Source organism: Filicampus tigris, chromosome 5 (genome assembly GCF_054856515.1).
Source record: "Filicampus tigris isolate MCC_2025a chromosome 5, RoL_Ftig_1.0, whole genome shotgun sequence".
Lineage (NCBI taxonomy): Eukaryota > Metazoa > Chordata > Actinopteri > Syngnathiformes > Syngnathidae > Filicampus > Filicampus tigris.
In genome coordinates this window covers 2,783,669-2,811,604 of record NC_141221.1, presented here as the reverse complement: position 1 = coordinate 2,811,604, position 27,936 = coordinate 2,783,669, and the positions used below count along the sequence as shown (strand labels likewise).

At 44.1% G+C, this 27,936-nt stretch overlaps 1 protein-coding gene across 1 annotated transcript; it reads left to right on the top strand.

Moving 5' to 3' along the window:
• Nucleotides 1–752: 752 nt before the first annotated feature.
• Nucleotides 753–27,395, top strand: gas2l1 (growth arrest-specific 2 like 1). The gene is made up of 6 exons (XM_086029972.1): nucleotides 753–856; nucleotides 984–2,165; nucleotides 13,457–13,564; nucleotides 20,275–20,371; nucleotides 20,871–21,171; nucleotides 23,410–27,395. The coding sequence occupies exons 2-6, from the start codon at nucleotides 1,467–1,469 to the stop codon at nucleotides 25,355–25,357; spliced, it is 3,153 nt and encodes a 1,050-aa protein (XP_085886098.1). The 5' UTR covers nucleotides 753–856; nucleotides 984–1,466; the 3' UTR covers nucleotides 25,358–27,395.
• Nucleotides 27,396–27,936: the final 541 nt, after the last annotated feature.

The following is a 27,936-nucleotide window of genomic DNA, read 5'->3' as shown; positions in this document are numbered from 1 at the left end:
TGACTGGTTAACCACCAAATTGACAAGAACACGTGGCGGTAAACTGCCAACAAGTTTTAAGCTCTGAAGCCGTCAGCATCTTTTTACACAACAGCAATGACAAACTGGCTTTTGAATGTAGGTATAAAATCCACTTTTTACGTCTGTCTTCCTTTGAAGCAGCCTGTGAGTTCTCGTGATTTGTGAGTTTTGAACTTATGCAGCGCCCACTGCCAAGGAGGAGGGCTTGTTTTGATTTAAAACAAGAGGGATGTGTCTATTCAAGAACGAGTGAGAGAAAGAAAGGAAGGGCGGGGAGCGGGAGAGAGGCAGGGAGAGGGACATTGGGGGGTGGCAGTGGTGATGAGATCATTTTCTGCGCCTGGATGAATCAGCCTCTCTGTCAGTAAAGTGTACAGAAGTCCATTAATCATTGAGAACTACTTCCCATGTCGGCTGGGGCTTGCAAAGAAATATTTGCAATTTGAAATACTTCGTTTGCAGTGTAAAATAACACTTCGTGTGTTCCACTTCCTTGAGCAGTAGGATTGAGACAGGTAACGGCGTGTATAAATACATGGACAATAGTTCTTCAAATGCCTGTCTGACTAATAAATCTACGGCTGTCAGCATGTTTAGCATGTCATGAACAGCAAATACGCCCCCTAAGGACAATGAGCAGCATAGGCGAGGTGATGACATCGACCCGTTGTTTTTGAACATGCAATGACGTTTTGTCTTTCATCTCTATGATCTTGAGCGATTTGCGGGAAAAGTCAAAAACTGCAGTGCAGTTCAGTTGACAGACATTTTCATCCCCAAGGAGCGAACGCATTTCCTTCCTCGAGCGGGCTATCCAGGCCGTAGGCGTTAAAATGTAAGTTATCCGTTTGATCTCACCTCATTTGTGGCTAAGAGTAATTCGAAGTTGATGCAACGCTTCTATTGGTCGACGCACAGCCCGGCGACTACGGGGTTAAGTTCTCCTCCTCCTCCTTCCCCAGTTGATCCACATAATGGGATGTGCCACCGCGTCGCTCGGCTGCTTTAAGCCCCGCGGCAGGTCAACATATTGAACGCAGGAAGCGGCGCGACATGGGCCGAGTTTCTTCGTGGCGGTGCGTGGGCTCGCTGCCGCTCGGAGGTCTTCGTTTTATCTTGGAGAAGACACACACTCGGCCACACGTGGATGTTTGCGGGCCGGGAGGATCCGGCGGCCAGGGGGCGCGTTAACTGCTCTGGACCAGAAAAACGGGCTTCGCTCGCCGAGAGCCATCCGGACCACACGGCCACCCCGCCACTCCGCATCCCGCTATGCCCGAGACAGCGGCGCCAAGCTCGGCCTCCACTCGCCGCGCACGCACGCCGGCATGGGTGCGTCCACACGCTTACTGCGCTTTATTTTGCAGATGAGGATTTGGAGCGCGGTTGCGCAATGACGAGGTCTGGAATCAAGTGAGAATTTTATCGATACATAATCCCACAATATGGCCGATCAGAGCAACATCCAGTCCGCCGCCTCCAAGAGCATCCGGCCCTTTAAATCCAGCGAAGAGTACCTGTACGCCATGAAGGAGGACCTGGCGGAATGGCTGAACACCCTCTACGACCTGGACCTGAGTGCCGACACCTTCACGGATGGCCTGGAGACGGGCTGCGCCCTGTGCCGGCACGCCAACAACGTCAACCGAGCCGCCCAAGACTTCCAGCTGGAGTATCCCGAGGCGGCGCAGTCCATGAAGCTCCCCCGCAAAGACGTCGTCTTCCAGTCCCGCAACGTCAGCGCGGGCTCTTTCTTGGCCCGGGACAACGTGTCCAATTTCATCAGCTGGTGTCGTCGGGAGCTGTGGATCAAGGACGTGCTGATGTTCGAGACCAACGACCTGGTGGAGAGATGCAACGAGAAGAATTTCGTCCTGTGCCTGCTCGAGGTGGCGCGCCGCGGCGCCAAGTTCGGCATGCTGGCCCCAATGCTCATCCAGCTGGAGGAGGAGATCGAGGAGGAGATCCGAGACCAGCAGGTTGGCCTGCAGATGGACCCCGCGCCGCCGGAGGTGAAGAGTCCACCCGGCAGGTGCTTCGGACGCAGGGAGAGCAACCGCAACGTGGAGGACGAGCCTGAGCCGGAACCTTTCGTGTGGCCACAGAAGAGAGTTTTGTGTGACATGAGGAATTTGGACGAGTTGGTAAGTCACCGGGGGCGCGTTTTTAGTCATTCCCGTTAACCCACACTCTCAAAACTCTTGGGTTAAAAATAACACAATTTGGGGTCAAAATGGACCGATCCACAAATTGGGTCAATTTGACCCACCTTCTTGAGTTGTTTATAACAAAACAGCACCAAATTTGGGGTTGTTTTGGACAAAAGAACCGGGGGTGGTTTTCTCCTAAATAACCCAGAAAGTAGTGGATCGGTCCTTTTTAGACCCAAAATTGTGTTATTTTTAACCCAGCTGTTTTTAGAGAGCAGTCATGCCCCCACCACCCCACAAACACACACACACACCACACACATTTTCAACAAGTTTGTCAACCAGAAAGTTTGAATTTAAGGAAATTCCCCTATTTCCTGAGCCATACAAAGTCCTTCAAATCCATCTTCAGGATTATTACATCGGTCAACTAGTTTTTACAAAATATTTTAATCAGGGGCGCAAGTAAACTTTTGTAGAGGATTTTTTTTTGCGCTGATTCCTAGTCCTCATTTTTTCTTTATCACATCGGGTTTTCTTACTACTAATAAAATAATATAATAACAATAATATGATATGTAAAATTGTAATATGTTTAGTAACATTTATAATTTAAGGGTTAGATTCAGCCACAGGTGGAATTTTTTCTGAAATGTTATAGCAATAAATTACAATGCATGAAAAAGTCTTGTATTGCGCAAGCTTTTGTCGGTCAAATTTAAAAACTACAAATGACAATATTTTAAAAAAACTAAGACTTTTTTAAAATCAGCGTCCAAAATACATTTATGGACCTATAAAGCCATCTCTGATTAAAATGAACTCTTGACCAGTGTCATCTAACAAATGAGTCATCTAAACTCAGAGCATATGATTGTGAAAAAATTGTATCATACCTTCTGAAACTCAGCCGCACCATATCGAATCAAACGGTAATCCCACTGAATCAAATCATTCCACTTTCAAATCGAACCGTCTTTGAATCATTTCGCACCCCATGTATCGAAAAGCGTATCGAATCAGCTTTTGTGGAGAGAGACACACCCCCTAGAATCACCTCATATCACTACAATTGCCAATTACAATTGTGTCTGTATTTCTTTGTTATTACTGCTACACAGAACATTTTCTAAAACAATATGGCCTTGTGTTTGACTCAGTGGTGTAGAAGTTTATTAAAATATTGCTCATCTTGATTGACACTGTCAGGTAGCAATCAGTTCCCAGTTTTTGTTGTAGTACAATATTATTCTCCGGTACAGACACGTTAAATTCTGCAGATGGCTGAAATTCCACCGCATAAATCTACATCCCATTGCCCCTCATGAGAGGTATCCACAAGGGGTCACACACGGACGCACGATCAGGGATGGAAGGCGCTCCCCAGGTCCCCATCCACAAGCGGCCAACTTTACGTCATCAGGAAGTGGATATCTTCTTGCAGCTCCTTTGAAATGTGCTTTTCACACGCAAATCTCCTGCATCTATACATGTATGTATGACATGTAGTTTGCACGGATGAATTTAAAGGGAATGCGGCCAACTGAAGTCGGCTGCCTTCCCTTCCACAACGGCGCAAACGCCCTCTTCTCATTGCGCTAGTCTAGCAAAATACCCACAAAAGAAAACTTCACCGGCGCAAAATTAGAGTGCACTTTACGCTAGACTTGCACTGGGCACAAAAATCGTTAGTTTTTAATTAGAGATAGAGCGATATGCTTTTTTCAGGGCCGATACCGATTATTAGTAGTCAAGGTGCCCGATAACCGATATTTGGAGCCGATTTTCATTTTCAGTGAAAAGGAAAATATTGGCATCAAAAGCTAAAGAAAAATTTAATCTTAACTTTGTTGTAATGTCTTTCAGCATGTTTATTGAACAATGTTTCAGGTTGCATAATGGTGATTTATTTAAAAAAAAAAATCATTATTACAAGAAATTTTTGCCAGTATACATCTCTGTCATAAAATTCTAACAAAAAGTTCAGGGAGCGCCCATTCAGCATGTCTTAAAAAGGATCAAGGAAAACAAACAATAGCTTCACGTAGTTTTCTACAGTAAATGAAAATTTCAAAATGACAGACATGTTAAACTTTCACATATCTTTGTTTTCATTTCCACACTTTGAAATTGATTTTAATATCGGCCAGCAGAGTTTTAAAAACAGGCCGATGCCGATATTCATCGAAAAGCCAAATATCGGTGCCGATAATCGGCCCGGCCGATAATCGGTCCATGCCTATTTGTAATCTTGTGTTAGGGATTGAAAAAACCCGCCAAATTCACAAATTGTGCAGGTGTATCAAGTTTAGTCAAAATACATTGCAAGTTTAGAGAAAAAGATCAAATGTGGTGGAATTTCATCTGTAGAAATGCTGACTTGCGACATCGTGAGATGGTATTGGTGTACCTAATTTTTGTGGCCAGTCAGTGTTTTTCTCCAGCAGAAACACGTGACAAGTGGAGTATATCCAAGCACATTAGATAGCATGTCAGTGTTTTTTGTGTTACGCTCGTGTGAGGGGCGCATTACATTCCTTCTCACCTGAAGGCTTAGTGTGCGTACAACGGCGGACATGGTTTGATAGTTCGTTTTTAAAAAAAAAAAATTGATGTCCCAACTATTTCGCTGTAGTCGACGTGCGCAGTCTTTGTTTGCTTCGATAGCATTTCCCTTCCCGTCATTGTGGTTAAACCTGTTGACCTCTTCCCGGGGCACGCGTGTGAGATAGGCAAAGGTTTTTATTCGAGGCGAAGCTAATGAGCCGGCAGACAGCGCAGCACCACACGCGCTTGAGGGAGAAGTTGATGTTTGCGCATTGATGAGCTGAACAATGTGGCTCTTTGACACTAAAAAGATGACAGCACAGAGAAGAGGATATGAGGGAAGAAGGAGGGGGCTCGACAGTCATGCTGGTCGGACGGCGGAGCGGAGCAGAGCAGTGTAGAGCAAAGCGCTTCTGACGTGGCCTCTGTGGACAGACTTTTGTGAGCTTGTGGAGGAGGATGTGTACACACTCATATGACTGAGGATTATACAACTACACTTTTAGGACAAAAGGTGCCTGTCCTTCTGATTTGGTTATTCAAACGAGAGACTTTTTGGGGAAGTATTTGTTAGAGATAGAGCGATATGCTTTTTCCAGGGCCGATACCGATTATTAGTAGTCAAGGAGGCCGATAACCGATATTTGGAGCCGATATTCATTATCAGAAAATATTGGCATCAAAATCGAAAGAAAAATGTACTCTTAACTTTGTCAAGCATGCATATTGAACAATGTTTCAGGTTTGTATAATGGTGATTTAAAAAAAATTAATAATTCTTACATTATAAGAAATTTTTGACAATATGCATCTCAGTTATAAAATTCTAACAAAAAGTTCAGGGAGCACCCGGTGTTGTCAGCATGTCTTCAAAAGGATCAAGGGAAACTTCAACAATAGCTCCATGTAGTTTTCTACAGTAAATGAAAATTTCAGCATGACAGAAATGTTAGACTTTCACATATCTTTGTTTTGATTTCCACAGTTTTAAATTGATTTATTATCGGCCAGCAAAGTTTAAAAAAAGGCCGATGCCGATATTCGTCGAAAAGCCAAATATCGGTGCCGATAATCGGCCCACCGGATAATCGGTCCATCCCTCGTATTTGGCTTGATTCGCCCCGTTGTTTTCACAGCAGCACACACTACTTTGTTTTAGCTCATTCACTGCAAGACATTTTCTCTCACCCTTGGAAAAAAATTGGAAAAAAAAATCTATAAATGGCTGGACTGTGAAAAGACGAGTAAATTCGGCAATGGCAGCGAATGAGTTTTAATCTTTAATTTTTAAATCATATTCCTATTTTGTTTTCCCACTTGAGGCGTCAGTTGTGAACACAGCAATGGAACTTGGGGCGTGGGCAAAAATAACCACTCCTAGCTAAAGAGGGTAAACACTAGTGGTGGGACGGTACCGTACACGTAACCAACATTATTATTCCTACCTCATTTGAACACTTGACCACAGTTCTTTAGAATGGTAAACTTCCTCTTAATCCTTTTGTTGAAGATATTATTACCAGCTCCATGTAAATTCTGAAAACGGTTGACTGTTAACACAGAACGTGTGCATGCTTGTTCAATGTTCAGTCTGGGCATGTTCGAGTACGTCACAACCAAAATAAAAATGATGAAACTGTGCTGTAATCACAGTGAAGTTGACAACACGTGAAACCTACTGCATATTGGTATTATTATTTTTCTTGTATTGCTATGGCACACAAATGATGGAATTTTCAGTTGTTTCTTTCGTTGGCCCCAGTTAAGAGCATCGTTTTGTTGACGTTGTTGTCTTTATGTGTCAAAAGCTTGTTGTGTGAACATACCGAAAGTGTGTTTGAAATTCATGAGGTAGTCCAGGGGATGTGTGGCGGCACGCATTATGCTAATCTTCGACCATGCATTGGTTGTTTTGACGGGCTCCTGCAGTCACGGCCTCCCTTGCGATTAGTGTTCCATAATTACTGGAAACCTCATTGCGTCGTTTAGTCATGTCTGCCAGAGAAGAAGGGAAAGTTGCAGGGCTTAATTTTATTGGTCCACAGCTGTTGTTGCAGACTTTGTGGCTTCTGCTCGACATCTTGCCAAGTTCCTGCATCATGCGGTATAGATAGCGTTTCACTCCTTCCTTAAAGCGGAAGTCGACGCAAACATTTGTTTTTCAGGAATATGTTCTATGCAAGGCCACTAGTTGAACCAGGGCATTCTGGTAAATATTGCGTTTGTGGAATAAGTGTTATACACTCGTTTTAGCCATCTCCAGGGGCGGCCATTTTGTCACTAGTTGAACCAGGGCATTCTGGTAAATATTGCATTTGTGGAAAAAGTGTTAATCCACTCGTTTTAGCCATCTCTGGGGGCGGCCATTTTGTCACTAGTTGAACCAGGGCATTCTGGTAAATATTGCGTTTGTGGAATAAGTGTTATCCACTCGTTTTAGCCATCTCCGGGGGCGGCCATTTTGTCACTAGTTGAACCAGGGCATTCTGGTAAATATTGCGTTTGTGGAAAAAGTGTTAATCCACTCATTTTAGCCATCTCCGGGGGCGGCCATTTTGTCTTCCGTCGACTGAAAATGACATCACGACTGCTCACAAGGACCGAGCGCGGCTCGGATTCAGAAAACAGGTCAGCCGTGATTGGTCGTCGTGAGCAGTTGTGATGTCATTTCCAGTCAATAGAAGTGACAAAATGGCCGCCCCAGAGATGGCTAAAAACGGGTGCATTTTGCTGCTTGACTTAACGCAAGATTCATCAGAATGCCGTGTTTCAACTAGCGGGCCTGCTGGGAACATATTCTTGAAAAAAATTTGTTAGGGTTGACTTCCATTTTAGAATTACGTTTTTGTTTTTTTTCTGTCAGTGTAAATATCCACTAACGTCCTAAAAGCAAACAGTTGATGCACAGCCCGGCGTCATGTTTGCAAAGCAAGGCCACGTCCGCTTTACTTTCCTGGTTCCTCCCCTCTTGCGCATGTTCGCCATTGTTGTTCTTCGGTGACACTCTGTGACGCCGCTGGCCTTACTCATCTCACCGTGGGACCGCTTTACGCTTCCAAGTTAAGGAAGTGACCAGGCGCTCATTTCCTTCATCAAAACTTGAGTCAGTGGCGCGTGCGTCAGTCGTTCTGCAAAGGCAATCCGATATCAGTGACATCATTGCAATAGGCCTACTCATAAAAATAATTCATCTCCATATCGATGCCTTTATAGAGATTCCTCCTTGACTTGGTCGCCACGTTAGGGTATTTTATCATCTCTCCACTAGAAAGGGATGATGACAGTGACTCCAAGTTCATATACATTCCACCGGATGCTTTTGAGTATTGTATATATTCTAGGCTGCTGTTAGGCCTTGAGCCACTCATATAGGCAGTGCAATGCCTCGAATTAAAAACATACAACGCCCCCCCCCGTCTCTAATGGACATTCATATTGTTCCCACGTAGTCATCGCTGCGCTGTGTGTATGTAATCTGAAGACAAAACATCGTCCTTTTGCCATATTTCCAACTGCTTCGTCTTTTTTTTTTTCCCCTCACCCGAGGCTTCAGCGGTAGTTGCTAACATTTCCCATCCCCCCCCCTCGCCTCTCGTTGCCAGATAAAGCGAAGAAACCGCGCAGTGTGTCTGGCGGTTAATGAATAGATTGCCACTTGCCAATGAAACGCTGTCATTTCAATCAAAGTCTTTGTTTGGATGGAGATCGGAGAGCAGAGGTCAGGGTGAAGATGGAGCCAATATACCGTAGCCTTTATGGGCGTCATTTAACACATGCTCCAGCTCATGCATTGAGGAAATCCCAAAACAACAACAAAAAAAAAAAAAAGCATGGTAGACAAAAGAGCGGGTGCCCGGAGTGACTTTAGTGTACACTCGGCTAAACGTGACTGCAGTGGATGCTGCTCTCAGAGGGAAGAGCGACGGTCGAGCGCAAGAAAAGTAGGTCATATCTGCCTTGCGTTGGGTCACACGCTTTGCTGAGAGAGCGTGGCATCACTCGCGGCTTCTGTCTCCGTTGTCACATGCTCTCGTGGCTGGAAGGCGTCACGTACCCGTTTTAGGGGACTTTGCGCAGCGCCAAATGTGTCCGTCCTCCTGGTTGTGAGAAACAGCTGATTTAAATGACATGTCATCTTGTTTTTTTTTTTTTTTTATGGCGCCTTGTAAAACTTTCCTGATATCGGCTGCTTGTCCGCATGATTGGTGTTTAGTTGCATGTTTATCTGAGCGGGCTTCTGTCCGTGTGTGGTTCTTTTCTGGACTTGGGCTTGAAGACGCCGGTCTTCGAGTAGGTCTCAGGTGGCCACTGTACAGAACATGGATTCCTCCGGTCTGACTTTGTATGCGCAAACATTCAGCATTCATTTGATTTCAATTTGATGGAAACGTTTTCTAGGAATGGTTCGAAATAAATGGTCGGTGATCACTTGATTGTTACGTCTTCAAAGTTTTGGAGGCTGTATGCGGGTAAAATGACAAGTTCAGCCGAGATGAACTCACGCTACGGCTAAGATAGAGGAAAGTACAGTAAGTTATGCAACAGTTTGATGCTTTGGGGGTTGGATGTGTCGGTTAAACCAGCTATGTGTCAATCAAAATATATAATAATAAAATAAATAAATAAATATATAAAAATAACATAGATAATAAAAAAATATATAATAATCATTTTTAAAAAATAAATAAATAAAAAATAAACACAATTTTTTCAGTCGTGTGGAAATATTAAAAATGTACCATTTATGTTACTGCAAATATTAGGGATGTAACGATTCACTCAAGCCCCGATTCGATTCGATTCTATCGTAAAAAAACATCGCTGCCATGCTAATCTCTGTGCGCTAGTGTGGTGCTGCAGCCATCCACAAACGATACGCAATGATGCTTGATCTGCACATTCAAAATGTGTTATGCATCTGGAATAGTAAAAAAAATGAAAGACGTCAATTTTTAGCACTGTAAATTTGTATATTCTAATGACCTAGGTATGTTATGTTTTTTTGTTAGCATCGATTATATTAATTATTAGAATCGATGAATTGGTTGAATCGATTTTAATTGATTTTCGATTAATCGTTACATCCCTAGTGAATATGATTCATTACTTTGCATTAACTGGGTACATGAAGTACTTATTAGTTTCAAGGCAAGTAGTATTTTCACATAGTCTTTGTAAACTAAGCTACGCTAAAATAAAAGGATGAATCCGCAGTAATATCTAAATAGGCGCTTATAGTCATAAATATATACCGTGGGAAACTTTTCAATCTGTTATTCTTTTCCATTTAATGTCCTAATGTATTCCATATTTTTGTGTTTCTGCCATTTTTTTTTTTTACCATCATTTAAATCATCCAATTCGTCCCTTCAAGGGCAGAGTAAGTAAATTAAGGAACGGAAACTTCAAATCGTAGTCGTTGATCGCCAACAATTTTCGCATCGATATTGACAGGTTGCCATAGCAATCGTTTCATGCAAGACTTTCATGTGATTGGAGTCGTGCGCAAGGGCCGAAAAGGAACCCCGTGTCGTTGGTTTCCTTCTATGAATTTCCATTCATGACAGAAGATAACATATGTTAATCCCTTCCACCTTTTAAAAGTGCCACATCATCACACTTTGAATCCCCCCCTTTGAAAACACTGCGTGTTCTGTCCCTCCCTATGATTGACTCACAGACATCAAATCATGGACGTTGTAACGTAAATTCCTGTGCAGGGAGTTTCTGTAATCTCCAGTTTTCATCGTAGAAGTTTGATAATAATTATCCCCTTGTATAACAATCCCGTGATGAGCTCGTGTTCTTGCACGCAAGCACACCTCTGTTTGTTAAAAGCACTAAGCCAACATAGAGTGTTGACTCCCGATCGTATTTGTACAAAACCTTCAGAGTCAAATGGAGCGGTAAGACACGTGAAGAAAATGGAGACTAGCGTGTAAAATCTTGATCCCTTCCCCTCCCATTTCCCCCGTTCACCGTCCCCGAGGGGAAGGCTCAGCCCTCAGTATCGGTCTATCTCTGCCACGAAGGCTCCTTCGTGTGTTTGCAGGTCAGGAAGGCAAGGAATGAAGACGTTTTGACTCACGCGCAGCGCAGATATGACTTGTCGCAGATAGGACATGTTATTCCAGTTCAACCATAACTAAAACCAAAACGGGTGCCCAGAGCAGGTTGTCACTCGTGTTTTTTTTGTTGTTTTTTTTACATCTTGACATTGTGGATCGTTCTTCTTTTTTGTCTCTCTCTTTTTTTTTTTTTTTCCTTGATTTGAACATCTGCACATCCTACTCCAAGCATCTCATGTGACCGGCATTCATTTATAATTCATCCATCAGTTTTTCACCGCCTTCAGGCGCCTCTTCCCAATATTTCCCGCCTGACCTTGTCTTTCTCCTCCCCCTCTATCTGCTTGTGGCGTGCGCATGAATTGTCGATACGATACGGCAACGGCTTGGGGAAGAGCGCGCATTTCATTTGAAGTGGAAAACACTTCAACGCATGTCAGGGCCGTCAGCCTTTGGAATAGAATATGTGACCTCATGAAGCTGAACAGCTGAGAGCAAAGAATGAAAAAAAAAAAAAAAAAAAAAAAAAAGGCAAACTGAACCATTGAAAAGGGAAGGCCGTGTGTGTGTGTGTGTGTGTGTGTCTGTTACCATGGAAATGGTTCCATTAACTCACAGGCTGGGGTTTTTCCAAACAGGGCTACTCGCAAATTGAAAATGGCAGTGACAGAGCAGACAGAAAGAGGGCAGGCGCAAGCATAGACTGCGGCAATGTAAGCAAACAAAGCAGAGCGAGTGTAAAGGTGAGTGAGCAAGGTGGGAGGCGGCATCCCAGCTGTGCTCCCACCCTTTTGATTTGCGGGAGGCCCCCGAAGGAAGTAAGAATCTCCTCCACGCGCTAGGTGAAGGCTGCACTTCTTTCATCCCGTAAAACTCGTGTCACTGCCGCCTCGGTGTAGAAAAGATGGGAGCTGTTGACACGATTTCACGCGTCTGAATCAAAGTGTAATCTCAACAACTACTACGCTGTAAAAAAAAAAAAAAAAAAAAAGGGATTTTTTTGGGGGGGAAACGGAAATTTTAGTTGGAACAACTTTAAAATATAAATTATTGACAATGTTAGCAAAACAAAGCGAGCAAGTTGTTTGCGCCCCCAAAAAATTAGCTGATTTTTGTATCTTTAAAACGGAAGTCAACCCATACAAATTTTTTTCAAGAATATTTTCCCAGCAGGCTCACTAGTTGAAACAGGGCATTCTGATTAATTTTGCGTTTGCGGAATATAAATTAAGCAGCAAAATGCACTCGTTTTTAGCCATCTCTGGGGTCGGCCATTTTGTCTTCTGTCGACTGAAGATGACATCACAACTGCTCACAACGACCAATTACGGCTGAGCTGTTTTCTTAATCTGAGCCGTGATTGGCCGTTACCTGAGCGGTTGTGATGTCATTTTCATTCGACAGAAGACAAAATGGCCGCCCCCAGAGATGGCTAAAAACGAGTGGATTAACACGTATTCCACAAACGCAAAACTAATAAGAATGCGCTGTTTCGACTAGTGGGCTTGCATAGAACATATTCTTGACAAAAAAAATGTTTGTGTTGCCTTCCGCTTTAAATTGGGGGACGATACAAGGAACAATGAGTTCTCTAAACTCTCATTTCTTTGTTGTGAAATGCGGGGGAAACAATGTTCACAACAGCAAGGCTTCAAATATTTTGCTGAATTGACCAACTTAATTTTTTCTAGGTTTGTTGCCTTGAAATTTGGAGTTCACTCAACTTTTTATTATTATTATTATTTTTTTTTTAGAATTTACTTTTTACTCGTCGCACAAGCGAGAAAAAGAAGTAATTTCAATGTCAGTCTCCTTACCTCACCTAACCTCTCGAATCAAATTATATCCATATGGATATGTATTCTTGTTGTTAACATGAATTCATCTCTCACGGATTGCGTTTTGGTATTTGCCACGTAAGGATTTTCAACTCCCCGCACTTTAGAGAAAAGCCATAGCAATCGTGTTCATTTGCTAGCTTTGTGTTCTGCAAACCAACACGATCCGGCGCACTTGTTTGCCACCGACGCCGAGAACAGCGTGTGAGTTTGTCCGATGGCGCGGGAGCCCGGGGCTGCGTAGCGCAGGCAGATGTCACTCCACCCTGCCGTTCGTGTCTGACTCCCGTTGCCTAATAAGCAGCCACAGCCACAGCGAGGGCGCTGGCTTGTGATCACAATTCAAAATCCAGCTGGCGGCGCCGGCCTGCTGACATCATCATCTTCACCGCCCCCCCCCCCCCCCCCTTCTGTTCGCGCTCTGGTTTGTGGGCTCCTTCCCTGCCATAATCGCCCGGCCACTGCCGGTGACAATGTCACATAGGACGGAGTGTATTCAACGGCATGGCTGCCTTTTTTTTTATTTATTTATTTTTAACCAGGATAATCTTGAGGCATAAGGCGGGGAAGTGCTTTTAATGTGGTAAGAGAAAAGGGGGTGGATCACTCTCTTATCACCTAGGAGATGCTAAGAGTGGAGTTGGCGAGGGAAATGAGTGACGCACACTCCAAATGTACTGTACATAATGCAAACTTATTGTGTAGGTGACGCTTGTCTCTGCAAAGGTCACAATGACAAATACGCGACTCAGCATGACCTCATATTGTGGGATAGGAATAGGTCAGTCGAGCGCTTGTGCTAACGTGCGCGTTTGTGTTTTGTTCCTCTCAGGTCCGTGAGATTCTGGGCCGGTGTTCCTGTCCAGCTCAGTTTCCTATGATCAAGGTCTCGGAAGGAAAGTACAAAGTGGGAGACTCCAGTGCGCTGATCTTCATAAGGGTATGTCCATCAACCTTAGTCTGCTTCAACTACAAGTATAATTATACGTAATGATATGTTACTATAAAGGGTGCAGTTGAAAATGTGACTCCGGGGATATTTAATTGCTTTACATCCTTTAAATTTGAACCACTTGATCTCGGTTGTTGCATACATTGTGCACGCAGTATAAACCTCAAGTCAGTTCGACACATGATGTCATCGGATGGATTTGTCCGGTAGTTTACCATTATGACTGTGTTCTTTTTAGGCCTGCTGTAATTGCGTCATAACATATGGTGGTAGCATAAGTAAAGCAGGCTGTATGTTGGGAGGAAAAAAAGCTGTTTTTCTTTCCTTTTTTTTTTTTTTTTTTTTTTTTAACATCACAGTCTGAAAGTGTAATCGCAGTACAATGGAAGCTTTTGAGGCCAAACACAATCTACTCCAAGATGACAGGTCAACCTCCCATTTGGTCGAATTGTGAAACCATTTTTTTTCCATAGGGAACAATGGAAATTCCCCCCCCCCCCACGTAACACTTTACCATTCTCAAATGTCACACAAGTCTAAAAACTAGTTACTTAGGGTACATGAACTCTTCATAAAACAAAAGCAAAATCAATCTCACACTTTGATGATGTTTGCCTGAGTCATACGTAGTGGGAAGGAAGGAAGGCATTCTGGCTTGAAATGACTTTGTGCATGCGATTATTACTCCCTTAGCAGTAACAACTGTGTGAAAATAAATAAAACACTATCTCAAATCCACTCACTTTTATTTATAGAACACTTTAAAAACAATGTCCTGTACACGAATGCAAAGTACACATCAAACATACAACAAATAACGATTTAAAAAAAACAAAACAATTACAAAATAAAAATAAAAACAAACAGCTGACCCTAAAACAAGGCCAGAGCCTCGTGAAAAAATCGGTTTGAAGGCAGGTTTTAAAAAATGGACGGGGAGATCATTCCATAGTTTGGGACCAGCAAAAGAAAAAGCTCCTTCCCCTCTCAGCTTCATCTTAGACTTCGACTGCAATGATGTTTTACAGTGGTCAGTGTGTGCCTGGCAGCAGAGTCTCTTAACATTAGGACCAAATTAAGCATAATGTGTCATGCACATTTGATTATTGATTTACTGTCAGGTTCATCATATTGTCCTGATTAGCCAGGACCGATATGTTCCACGTTTTTTTTTCTATACTGTAGGCCGGTGTTTTTCAAACTCTGTGCCGAGATATTGTCAGTTGTGCTGTGGGAAATTATCTAATTTGTGCGGTCTAGCGCCTGGCAGCGTAATCGTGATTTTACCACATTGTAGTACTCTTCCATACCAGCAGGCGGCAGCATCAGCAGCAGGTAGCTAATTGTCTTTGTTTAGAGACAAGCGAATTAGTGACGCATGTTTATCCAAACAGGCCCATGTTTCACACTGAGTAAGTATCGATATGAAACATCATAAAATACTTTTTTCTTTGTGTTTATTTAATTCCTATTCGAGACATTATAATAGAACGTCATTCTTCAATGTTAAAAAAAAATGCTTATTTAAACAATATAAGACTTATATTGTTAAGATAAGATTTTTTTTTCCTTCACAATTTCATTTGGTGGTGTGCCGCGGGATTTTTTTTTTCAATGAAATAAATGTGCCTTGACTCCAAAAAGTTTGAAAAACACTTCCGTAGGCTACGACACTATATTGCTCTATCGCAACAAGTTTGATTTCCATCGTTGGTACAATAAGAAATTAAGAAAAGGAAAAAAAGTCCTCCGGTCTGATGTCTCGATTGCACTTTGCGTTGACTGTTTTGAAAGCATTTGTCTGGCCCACTCCCAGAACGGCACTTTTTCCCAGTGTGACACAAATAGAGCTTTAGGTCATTTCCTGCATCGGCCTTTATCTCGGCAGCATTTTGCGCAAGCAGCACTGTTTGTCTCAGTTTCAGATTAGGAGTTGCCACTCTACCCGCATCAAACCTCACAGGACTGGGTGGGGTGACTGCTGGGCAGTATTGATTGGGTCTCGCTTACCTAAATGGTGCCCCTGCCAGATTAATGGCCTCTTTGGATGCTGTGCCGAATTGTGAGCATTCACAGGCCAGATTTGGCCCACTGTCAGTGTCGATACGCATTTCGCTGAGTAGCTCCACCATGTCAATATACAAGTGGAAATGCAGAAATAAAAAGTATCTCAGTGCTTTAAAGGTTAGCATGATTTGTACTCTTCGGACACTTAATTATGCACATGTAACAATGATGTACATTGAAAAATCTGTATCAAAGAACATTTGTACAGAATTATTTACAGACACGTGAGACATGACATAGTACAAACGCATTACGGTTCTGCGCCATGCGCTGCAAGGATAATGAAGGATCTAAATCTATATGAATGGCTATATATTAGCCAACAGGTTAACCAAAAACCAATATGGCAGTTACACATTTACGGACAACGCATGATCAGTTAAAATTCTCAGAGACAGCGTGCCCTGATCTGAGCACTAGGGCACAGGGCCCGCCAGGGAGGAGACCAGCCCACATTATGTTGACATTTCGAAAACAGTATAAATGTGAGGGCTGCATGTTAGACCGCGCCCCTTTTCTTCCCTCGCCCGTCTCGGATGAGAACATTCGCCAGGGTGGAAAAGCTGCCCAGATCTGATCATTGTATGATTCCTGAATTTCAAAGGTGGTAAAGAAAACAGACGAGCAAATTCAATCGACATGCGTGTCTCTTTATATACATTGGATATCTTCTCGAAAGATAACACGAACACGCGTCGAGTAAGTAGCTGTTTTGTAAATGGCTAATTGGGCTTATGCCCTCGACACCTGCAAAACATTCCAACAGCAACTAAAAAAAAACCCCAGAAAAATCATTTAATCATTCCTCTTTGAGCACCGTTATCTTTGTAAACGCAGAAGAACTGATACAGATCTTTCGTTGTCATCAGACCGTTCAAAGGTACCTAATATTGTGAATGTCGTTATTTGATGTTTTGCTGGAATTCTCTAAGATGAATCCACATGTACGGTAGACCCTATGATACCTACATGAATCGCCAGAAGCGCCATGTTAGTGACATTTGTCGATAGAATGTGATTGACCAAAAGTGATGCCGCCTTGCCACTATTTATTCGTAAGCGCACCCTTGGGGTATGTGCGCGAGTTTGTGTGCGCTCATCGGCCATTCTGGGTGCGTTTCACTTGTCGGATTAGTTGTGTTCACACTGTCTCCGCCCTCTCCCGGGTCCCTCTCTGAGGATGGCAGTGATTACGCATATGGACGAACAGCCATACAAGTGTGGCCAACACGCCTCTTTTATTCTGCTGAGCAGAGGAAGCTGCGGCCGCCAAGAATGCCCAAAACCTATTCAGCAGCTAAAGCTTTGTCAAGGGTGTTGTTGGGGCTAAACAAGGCCACGACGCAGAAAAAGCAAATGGGCAATTGATCCATTCGGACATAGGCGGTAGTTCATAATGTTTCTTTTCCTTGGGGGAGGCCACTTTTACCGAGAAAGGCGTGCTTTCAACGGATTTGATCAACAAAACGAGAGAGGAAATTGCCTCGACGCGTGCATTTATTAAGATGCTGGCTGTTGCTATAGAAACAGGGATCGGGGGCTCTAGCCCGAGCATCTGAGCCAGCAACGCCAAGTGGAAGATGGTCCTTGTGCATCTTTTCAGCCAGTTCGGGGGGGGATCTAAAAATAAATATGTGATATCAAATTTACGATGTGATAAAACGAAACAATGAGATGATTGGAGATGCTTACAACAGCAATTAGACAAAGATAAAATCGAGGGTGTTGTTGAATAATGTAACAGATGCTTTTGCACGCGACACTGTAAATCTGCTCGGATGCGTTTCATATCTACTGACTGTTGTCTCTCTCATCTTTTTTTTTTTTTTTTTTTTCTGGCACTTTTGTATGAATGTGATCTGTTACTGATTCATTTTATGGCTCACCTTATGGAAAGATATTACACACTGTGAAATTGACATCATTTTAAATGCGATTATCTGAGTAAGTAAAAAAAAATATCCAAATTCCAACTACATCTTAACATGGATATAGATTTTATAACCTATTCAACAAAGCCTCACAAATGTTCAGTATGTGCACAGCCTATGACACGACAGATTTTCATCGGTGCCTAGCTCTACATTTTTTTGTGCCAGGTCTAAATCTTTTTTTCCAGTTGGTGTATTTTTGAGAATTTTTATCAAAAATGCACATTCTTGTTCGACTGTGTATGAGCATATTCAAACACACAAAATGCCTTTTCATTGCGAGTGAATGTCATCCTTCACCTTGGAAAAAAAAAAAACAACAGAAAAAGCAAATAAACAAAATACAAATATTAGATTTAAAGCGGAAGTCAACCCAAACATCTTTTTTTCAAGAATATGTTCCCAGTAGTTTAAAGAGGGCATTCTGATTAATTTTGCGTTTGTGTAATATGAGTTAAGCAGCAAAATGCACTCGTTGGTTTAAGACATCTCTGGTGGCGGCCATTTTGTCTTCTGTCGACTGAAAATGACATCACAACTGCTCACAACGACCAATCGCGGCTGACCTGTTTTCTGAATCTGAGCTGTGATTGGTTGTTGTGAGGAGTTGTGATGTCATTTTCAGTCGACAGAAGACAAAATGGCCGCCCCCAGAGAAGGGTTAAACCAACGAGTGCATTTTGCTGCTTAACTTATATTACACAAACGCAATATTTATCAACCCCATTTCGACTAGTGGGCTCGCGTAGAACATTTGAAAAAAAAAATGTTTGCGTTCTTCTTCTTTAACATTCAACTTTGTTTTTACACATTTTGCTAAACTATGAAAATTTGATTTGCTTTTACAAGACTATGAATTAATATCACATTTGTTTAGAGCATTATCTGCTCCAGAGTCAAACCGTTGCCCTCGTAAAAATCTTGACTTCCTGAAGGTCCTGTCTACGCTTTTATTTAACGTCTAAATTTACACTGTCAACTAAAATAGACATTGAAATAATCGAGTGTCCAACAATTAAGTAAAAAACAAACCCATCCATCCTCTATTCCGCTGATCCCCGTCATGGTTTTTGGGGCGCGAGTGCCTATACCAACTGACATCGGGCAAAAGGCCGAGTGCACCCCGGTTGTATGACTTTTAGGCCATTCCACTGCGTTCCTTTTGTCTTTTTAAATATCTACCGCGGCACTCGCGAGAGAAATAATAACCGACGTGGAAGTACTGGCGTACACATGAAAAAATCGGGGAAAGTAACTCGACTACTCAGGTGGCTGCATCAGACAACCGGTGAAGCTGTCACCAGCCCGAAGCAAGGTCAGTAGAGAGTAAGCAGTTTATGCTCTGAGAGAGATAAGCAGATCAGCTGTTTTGACGCATCATCATGCAGGAAGGGGAGCAGAGTGAGCCAGATGAAGAGACTAGTGGATTGACGAGAACGTATTATGAAGGTGGGTGGGGTCAGACGGAGGCGCGCGTCCCACGTCTGCGGCCTCTCCCTGACCACCATTTGGGACCCGGTGATTAGTTGCTGTGCCACGTGCGGTGAGCCCGAAATACATTTTTGTGCCGGGATAAAGAGCTCTATCCTCGTGGCTTGTCGCCGGCCCGGCCTCGGAGAGCCAGGTATGACCTTTTAAAACATGTGGCTGGCGGCGCCTATTACGCAACACACGAGGCGGGGACGAGCATCGCATCAGGCGGAGTGCGCCGCTTCACCGGGGACAGCTTCTGCCTGGAGGGAGTGCGGCTCTTTGCGCTGATCTTGAGTCTGCGTGTGCCTCAGAAAGCAGAGGAGGCTTGGAAGTGACAAATCCAAGAACCCCCGCCCCCCCCGCCCCCCTCGCCCTCTGCTAGGGACACCCACGTCCCCACCCCCTCACCCCTTTCTTCCCCTGCTCCTCTCTCCTACAACTAAATTCCCAGGGAGGAGAGGGGGTGAGTTTTTACTTGGGGTGGGTATTGGCAATACAATACGATATTATCGCGATATTATCACGATATTGCGATGTCACGATATTGTGATGTGCTTCCCAGTTAATATCAAAATGACATGTAGGGATGAGAAATGAAGTTGCTGTGTATGTTAATCAAAAGATATAGATCAGAAGACAAATTGAGTCAAAACTATTTTCTCCAAAACATCCTATTTATTATTTGTGTTTTTTGCACATTTTCTCAGAAAAAAAAAAAAACCAAATGGAGTGTTACGCACTGCCATCATTAAATCGATATTAGAAGCTGAAAAATCGATATTGTATTGGGCGGCCGAAAATGGCGATATATTGGCAAATCGTTTTTTTTTTTCCACACCCCTGGTTGTTACCATGCTAATTTCACGCTCTGAGGGAATACCAAACGAGGCGAACGCAAACGGCCGAAATGAAAGACTTTATTATGCTACCTTTTGTGTTTTCGATTGTGAGTTGGCATGGCAACAAACAGCCCGCTTAATGACAGCAGCTGGGCGCGATTCAGGAGAAAGGCGGCGGTGCGGTGCGGGGGGGCGAAATATGGGGGTCATCTCGGTGTTATGTAACATTTTCAGAAAGCTGACCCACTTGTAGAATTTGCACATCAATCGATTGTTGTGCTGCAATGCCTGAAAAGGATTCGTCTGTTTTACATGTCCGTAAATGGTTATGTGATCGTTTGTCTGCTGAAACCTTGTTGTCTGTTTTTTTTTTTTTTTTTCCCGTCAGGTCCTTCGCACCCATGTGATGGTGCGTGTCGGAGGGGGCTGGGACACATTGGAACACTATTTGGACAAGCATGACCCATGTCGCTGTGCCGCCTTTGGTGAGCTCGCTCGCTTTTTGCCCGTCAGCTCCGTGAGCAAAAAGCAACATTGGTAGCATCTTGTTTGGCTTGAATCCCCTCTGACTTAAGGTTATAAGCGAAGCATCCGCAATGCCGAGCTGTGTTCCGACAAGGTGTGGACACCGTAAGGGAGGAAATCCAAAATGAACACATTCGTCCCGGTTTGTAATGGAAAAGGTGCTTTCACCTCCAGCACCACCTGAAAGTACATAAATTCAATATTGCAATAACTCGTTAGAAGCGGGTCCAAACTGTTTCTGAAGAGGTGATGTCACCGAGTTCTGGTCAGCTGATGCAAGCTGCAATTATTTTTAGTCAGCGTTGCATAGCAAGCAACCTAGGTCACATCTTGATTGCCGTGCAACCATAAGCAACATTTTAGCCCTACTTATGTTCTCCAAAAATGTGATTTGGTTGTCCTTCATAGGTTTTTTTTTTTTTTTCTGTTATTAAAGCGCGTTCACTTGTCACCCTGTAGCCCATCGGTACCATCAGGCCAAGGCCAGTGGCCAAAGTCAGGGAGGCCAGAGTAAGTCCTCGAGTGCGCATTCTTCCCGCTCCACAAGTCCCGGTCCACACTGGCGAAACGAAGGCATGGCACCTTACAAAGCACCCGACAGACGCTCGCTGGAGCCCTCATCCGCCCCTTGTGCCTCTCCCGCTTCCACGAGGCCAAGCCACCCTCAGAACGCCTCTGCCCCTACTGAAACGGAACCTCGCACCGGTCTACCGCGGCCGCCCAGGGATCGCTCGGAACCTCGAGCTTTCAACCCGCTGAGGTGAGCGTGTGCGTCGATAAAGCAGGGGGGCGGGGGGGTTTATTAAAGTGCTTTTTGTGATACACAAGTCATCACTCCCAGGTCACATTTTGCCACTTGTTCTTTTGTGACACCTGGCTGGGCAGACAGAGAAAAGGAATTTAACATATGCACGACAGTGTAGTGCAAATGCCAGGAAGCAGATTAGATTAGACCGCGACAGATTTATCTAATCTCAGGTGACATTGCCCTGATAAATCCGCCTCACCCAGACACTCTTTAGCACCTTCTAGTGGAGAACTTTCAACGACGTGCTCCTCTTCAAACTCTTCTTTTCTACCGTCATTTGTCGCTCTCCTACTTATCCTTCACTTAAGCGGACATTGAAAGACCACCTGATCACTTCAGACGATGCCTGAGCGGAACCAAAAACTCTGCCGCACTTCACAATCTGCATGTTTGTGATTGAACGGGAGTGACAAAGCCAGATTAGCGGCATTGTCCGCTGCCTGTCTGCTGCGTGTGAAGAGAATTAGGCTTGTGCATTTACTTCAATTCATACTTTCCTCATACATCGGTTGGAAAGTGCCATCGAAGACATAACGATGTGGTTATGTTTGGCATCAGGCCAATGTTCTGTATTTAGAAATGACACCGAGTAGATGTCAAGTCCGGAGCACTTTCAAATTAACTTTGAGTGGGCGTCGGATTCCAGAGGAGAGAAATTGTAATCAGCCGACCGTCCCTCGACAACTGTTGAGAGCTAACTGGGGAACGAGGTCAACAACAGGTGGGCTGGCTTTCCGCAAGTAATTCGCAAGTTTGGACATGCAGTCCTACTGATGAGTAAGGTTGGTGTTTAAAGCAATCAAATAGGTGGATCATAAAGACTAGATTATATAGACTGTAATTTACATCACTGAAACACAATAACAAATCAAATGAGAATAGAATGGAAATTTAAAAAAATGATGATATAAGAACAAATTTTAGTTTGTCACGTGTCTGTTTCTGATCTTAAACGGATGCGACATATAGGCTCGGTTCACACCGCGGGCAAATGTGACCCAGATCGGATTTTTTTGCCCAAATGCGACCTGTATCTGTTTTTTTTTCATGACAGTCCGAACGCTCAATTCCGATTATTTCAAATGCGACCTGGGTCGCTTTCATATGTGGTCCTAGATCGGATACGCATCCGATCTTTTCCAATGCCAGGTCGCATATATCCGACATTGACGTCATCCGTAGCCCGAAATGCGCTCGGCATAGGCGGAGGGAAAATGCTGACAGCAGGGGGATCGAATCTGCAAAGTTGTTTTGAGTAACAGTATTGACTTTATATTTAACTTTAATTTAATCCCACTTGAAACATGAAGCATAAAGTGGACATTTATGGCGATCGTAGTAATTCAGCCACGGCTCAGATCGATGCTTTTTTTTTTTTTTTTTTACGCACAGTCATGACGTGACGTCATCGTCTCCATGAAATGAGTGATTCTCCCCAAATACTGTACTTATTTCTACCTGCGACCTAATCGCTTGACTGTATAAGTGCCCCGACAACCAGGACCACATTTACTTCCGCAAACACAACTCGGGAGTGACGTTGTCTCTTCTTTTGCGCATGCGCGTCACTTTGCACGTTTTCACACAGTAGGCGAAACCGAGGTTGCGTTTAAAATGTCATACGAACGCTTACACACCCCCAAAAAAAATCGTATTTTGAAAAAAAAAATCTGAATTGAGCAGTAAGACCTGCGAAGCCTATCGGCACAATACAGATGATGTACGTGCATACGCTTGCAAGTACAACACAATCTTTATACAGCAACCTTTACTTACTTCCCCCTCTGAGTGAACGATAAGAGCCGTTTATACAGTCAGAGTGGATAGTCCCACCGGTGCATTAGAGTGGAACAGTGCCTAATTGAGAAATAGCAGTACCGTGTGTTTCGTTCTAATCCTCCCGCTTGTTCTCATCCTGACTGTAATCCCCCTGTCCGTCACAGCCCACTGTACGGAGAAACACCGAGCCCGGGGTCAGTTAGACATTCTCTCATCAGTCAGGTAGTCGCAAAGCATTCTCTATTAGGGAACTTTGTCAAGTCTGTCATTTGAAGAGTTGCTGTGATGCAGATGCGGCGCTTCCTTGAAAGATGACTCCGGGGAAAATGATGACGACACAAATATGAGGAGTAAAACATGTGCCGTGCGTTATTGAAATTGAAAATGCCTCTCCCCGCCTCATTGTTTCAGGAATAGGGAGACAATGTTGCCGGCGACCAGACGTCTCTCCGGAGATAGCGACTCTTCCACAGCGTCCTCCAAAGGAGGAGGAGGAGGAGGAGGAGGAGGACGTCTCTCGCTTGGCGGGACATCACACCGCTCTAGCGAAGAGGTGGTCTTACTCGTCAATCGCAAGGAGGGCAAGCATGTGCTCGAGAGGCCCGCGCATCAGAGCACGCCGCGTAGCTCGTTGCCCCGTGCGCGCAGCCAGTCTCGGGAGCGCTCGGTGCTCACTTCGGCGCTGAAACCTAACCCACCTCAAGCGTCCGACGGAGTGCGAAGCGCGCGGACGGAAAGGGGCAGATCTCTTGCTAACGAAGGTCCCAGGAGGCTACACGCTCCTCGTTCGCAGAGCCAGAGTAAGGTACCTGGCCACACCCGGTCCGGCGAAGCCGCAGCAGGGCCTGGCCCGGGCCAACCAGCAGAGAGACGAGAGGACTCTCGCAATAAACAGGCGCCCTCGTCGTCTCCTAGAACAGGTGGCGTGTTGTCCAAGAGGCAGTCGGCCTCGTGCTCCAACTCACCCGTCAAAGGAGTACAAGGCAACAGCCACAGCAGCCCCGGTAAGAAGACAATGAACACTCCCAGACCGCCTCGCTTGCCCTCCGCGGGAAAAGCCAAACTGCTTCCCCCGCTCACTTCGGGAGGACGACGGTCCCCTCATTCGTTGCCCCGCAATTCTCACCATCCCCGCTCGTCCCAAGGCCCTCGGCCAAACGGACGAGGCCTCGGTAGAACCTGGTCCGGTCTGGGCCGTCAGGATCCCGAAGAGGAAGGACTGGGCCCCTGTGGGTTCCACATGCCGCCGAGCCTGGACGCCCAGAGAGAGCAGGACCTGTATCGCAGCTTTGAGGCTGAGTATTTAGCCAACACGCAACAAGTCAGAGGAGGCTCAAGTCGAGTAATGGGCCAGCCTGCTGCTGGAACCCATTCGGTCCCCGTGCTGACTGACTCTAATGTCACAGATTCCGCTTATTCGTCCTCCAACTCCTCCTCTTCCTCCTTGAACGTGGGTGCAAAGATCGGAGCCCTGCCGGACCTCAGGGAGTCCAAGAGGGCCAACCCCTGTCACTTTCCCTCAGAGGACCCCTTGAATTTACTTTACGGACACAACTTTGGCCAAGGGGAGGCAGAACACTGGAGCGAGCACGGGCGGGGTCTCAAGAAGCTCCCAGCCATCTCCAGCTACGTGGGACAGAAAACGCACGCTTCTTGTCCCGGCGACACTAACCGGTTGGTGAATCAGGTCGCCGCTCACACTCTCCACTGTAGAAATATGAACGGAGACCACGGGGGGCAACAAGATAATGAATGGCACAAAAACTCGCCAGGAGATGTCCCGACGGGGGCTCGCCAGCCAAGCTTACCGTACGATGTAGAGAATAGGAATGGTAGTGATGGTCTCCGGCCCCCAAAGGCCTGCCCCTCACTCGTCCCCTTGCCCCTATCGGAGGATTGCTCCTACCAGGACTCGTCCAGTGAAAACTCTTCCATGTGCTTCAGCCTAAGCGAATCGCACTCTGACTCCCCGCCGCCGACGTCTCCCCTGGCCAATGGCAACGCAGAGGAAGAAGGACTACGCACGAACAAAGAGCAAAAGAAGTTGGACGGCGTAGCCCCGATTCCCAAACACAAACTTGCGAGCGGAACGAGGCCGCGCGCCGACAACGGCCCGGCAAACAACCCCTCGCGAATCCCCACACTGGTCAGCTTCAGAGACGCGCAGGTTCACGGGACACTTTCATCTTGCCACACGCCGCCCCTCTCGCCTCATAGGTCCCGCCCTCCTACTTGCAACATCTTGCACCAGGCCATCGCCGATGTGGCTCATCCTCAACCTTGTTCTCCTGCCATGGGCAACGAGGATTGCAACTTCCCCGGAAAGTCAGGGAGCCTGGACACTGAAGCGTGCACGTAGCACGGAGCAGTCGGCAATAACACCGAGGGGCTGTCGTCCATACTGTTGACTACTGTGTAAAAAAAAAAAAGAAAAAAAAAAAGTACTTTGGACTGAGCTATAGACTGTTTTATTGCATGTCACATTGCTTTTATTTTGCACTCTAGCCAAATCATTTATTACCAAAGGAATGGTGTTTAACCTGTATTTTATTGTCATTTATTTCAAGGTGCGCTTGGGGAACATTTTGCCAATAATAAGGTGGTTTTTGCTTGACACTTAACAGAGCGATAGAGAGGGCGTATGTGCTGCCATGTGCCCCATTGAGGGGTATGGTCAAGTGCCAGAGATGGAAAGCTGCAATTTTTCCAAACACAAAACCTTAGTCAAATTGATTGCTGCCCTCTTGTGGTTTGCCACGGCCTTGCAAGTCAAAAACTGCTCTAAATCTCCTTACTCGAAGTCTTCTTTGACTACATATCTACATCGTATACAGGGGTTCGATTTTCTTTGATGCAGTGCAACGGTTTAGTTTACGCTTTTTAATAATTGTCAATGGGCCAATGAAGGTTTTATTGCTTTGTCGTCATTTTCACTGACAAAAAAAATGTGGAGTTTTTGCCTCCGACCAAACTACTTAAGAAGTCACACATGTACAGGTTTCAGTTGCATAGTCGAGAACGAATGTGTAAATACATGTGCCCGCTGAGGATTGCGGGTGCTTTGTATATAAGAATGCAATGAATATAATGTACATAGTGGCTGTACTAAGTCCTGGGCTGCCTTAGCTATGCAATATCGGGTGGTGGAATGCCTTGACAGTTCCCTTTGCCTTAAAATATTTTCACAAGTTAGGTTTTGAATGTTTCTGTTGATAATCATAACACTACATTGCCATCATTCGTGGTTAATTCAATGTCAGGAGTAAAATAACAATGTTGATGCCAGTTCAGCTGCATATTAATTATTGTCCATGAACCCTATTATTTTGACGCCTGCACCCAGGGAAAAAAAAAACCCAAAAAAACCGATTTGAGCAAATTGAGCATTGTTACGTTGTAACAGCTTTGATTGTGGAAAGACATACAGTGCCCATATACCCACGCCCAAATGATAAGTCTTGGTGCTACTTGATACGAAGCATCTTTCAGCAGTTATGATGACATTTGATTGGTAACAAATTACTTAAACTTGAGTGTCTGCATAAGTAATAGATAGGCTACCGTGACTGGATACATTTAAAAAAGCGGGAATTGTTGTGTCAATGCCCTGCAGACAAACCTACAAAATGTATGAACAAATAGTTATTTACACTACTTTTATTTGATGCATCAATGTTTTTTGAAAAAAAAAAAAAAATCATATCTGGAGACATTGCAAGGAATTGACACATTGACTGGGCTTAAAAGGACTGTGCATATATTGTGTACATACTGTATGAGTGGGATGAAAAGAGAGGTTAATGTTGGTCTTATTTATTTATTTATAAAGTGATGTCTCATTGGGCTTGCGTGGCATCCTTGGCCAAGGTACTGTAAATGAAATTTGTCTTGAAGGAAAGCCAAATGAGAGCCCTCTGTAAAAACACATTATTGATATTGATATTGATATTGATCAATATTGATTAGCTCAGATAAATTGAAAGACTCATCATTTATTACAAATCTTCAGTTTCAATCCATTACTCGGGGCAAGTTTTGCAAATCTATGCTTTTACCATTACAAAAGTTTTGAATTGAAAGTTTCTTTTTGGCTTCATCAAACATATTTTCATTTGGCATTCAGAAAAGTCCAACAACCGGGAAAAGTATCACCGATTCAAAACAACTGTAGTTAGTCTGGGTTATCAATCTCACAAAAAAGTTGATCACCTTCTGTTCGACCCAACCAGCAAAATCTGAATGTTCAGAATTTATTGTAAGATATTTTTTTCACTTGAGTCAATCCATTAAATGCACTAATTGTGAAACCTTGATGTACAAATATCTGCAATACTTCTGTTTTTTTGATTCGAAGGTGAAGCTGGTGTCTTTCTTGTAATAAATACTTTCCTTCTGAACTTTAGGAAGTCATTGGGTTATTGTTGCTCATTAATTTTTCCTTTGCAGTTCTTAAAAAGTAGGATTAAATTGTCCATCTGTGCACGTGGGAGTTGTTGTGTCTGTTTTCATTGCACAAATGCACCTGTGCACAAATCTCACCTGGCGGATCATCAACAGTAAAATACCATTATGACTTATTTATACATTCATCAGTGTTATACTGACACTACAGTGCAATCATTTTATACTTGCACAGTACGTTGCATGCAACATTCATTACTTGTGGGTCAGAAAAAACACCCATTTGGACCTCTTATGCACTTTGCAGTTGTGTACTTAAAATGTATTTTGAACCCGAGGTCAATGGCCCTTTCCTCGCCTGGCTTCATCCAGTTTAACTCAGCAATAGAGAGAACCAGCCTAGAATAAAATACTTGTAAATTCAAAATGTCAGCACCAGAAAATGATTGTAACACAGTACAAAGACTAGTAAAGATTTTTACACTCTGTGTATAATACCACTTTTTAATTCAATTCAACAAATAAGGCTCCTTTCGT

Coding starts and splice junctions, on each gene's coding strand:
- gas2l1 (XM_086029972.1), top strand. CDS start 1,467: ATGGCCGATCAGAGCAACATCCAGTCCGCCGCCTCCAAGAGCATCCGG. Junction 13,565..20,274: donor GTGCGCTGATCTTCATAAGG/GTATGTCCATCA, acceptor TTTTCCCGTCAG/GTCCTTCGCACCCATGTGAT. Junction 21,172..23,409: donor CGAGCTTTCAACCCGCTGAG/GTGAGCGTGTGC, acceptor TCATTGTTTCAG/GAATAGGGAGACAATGTTGC.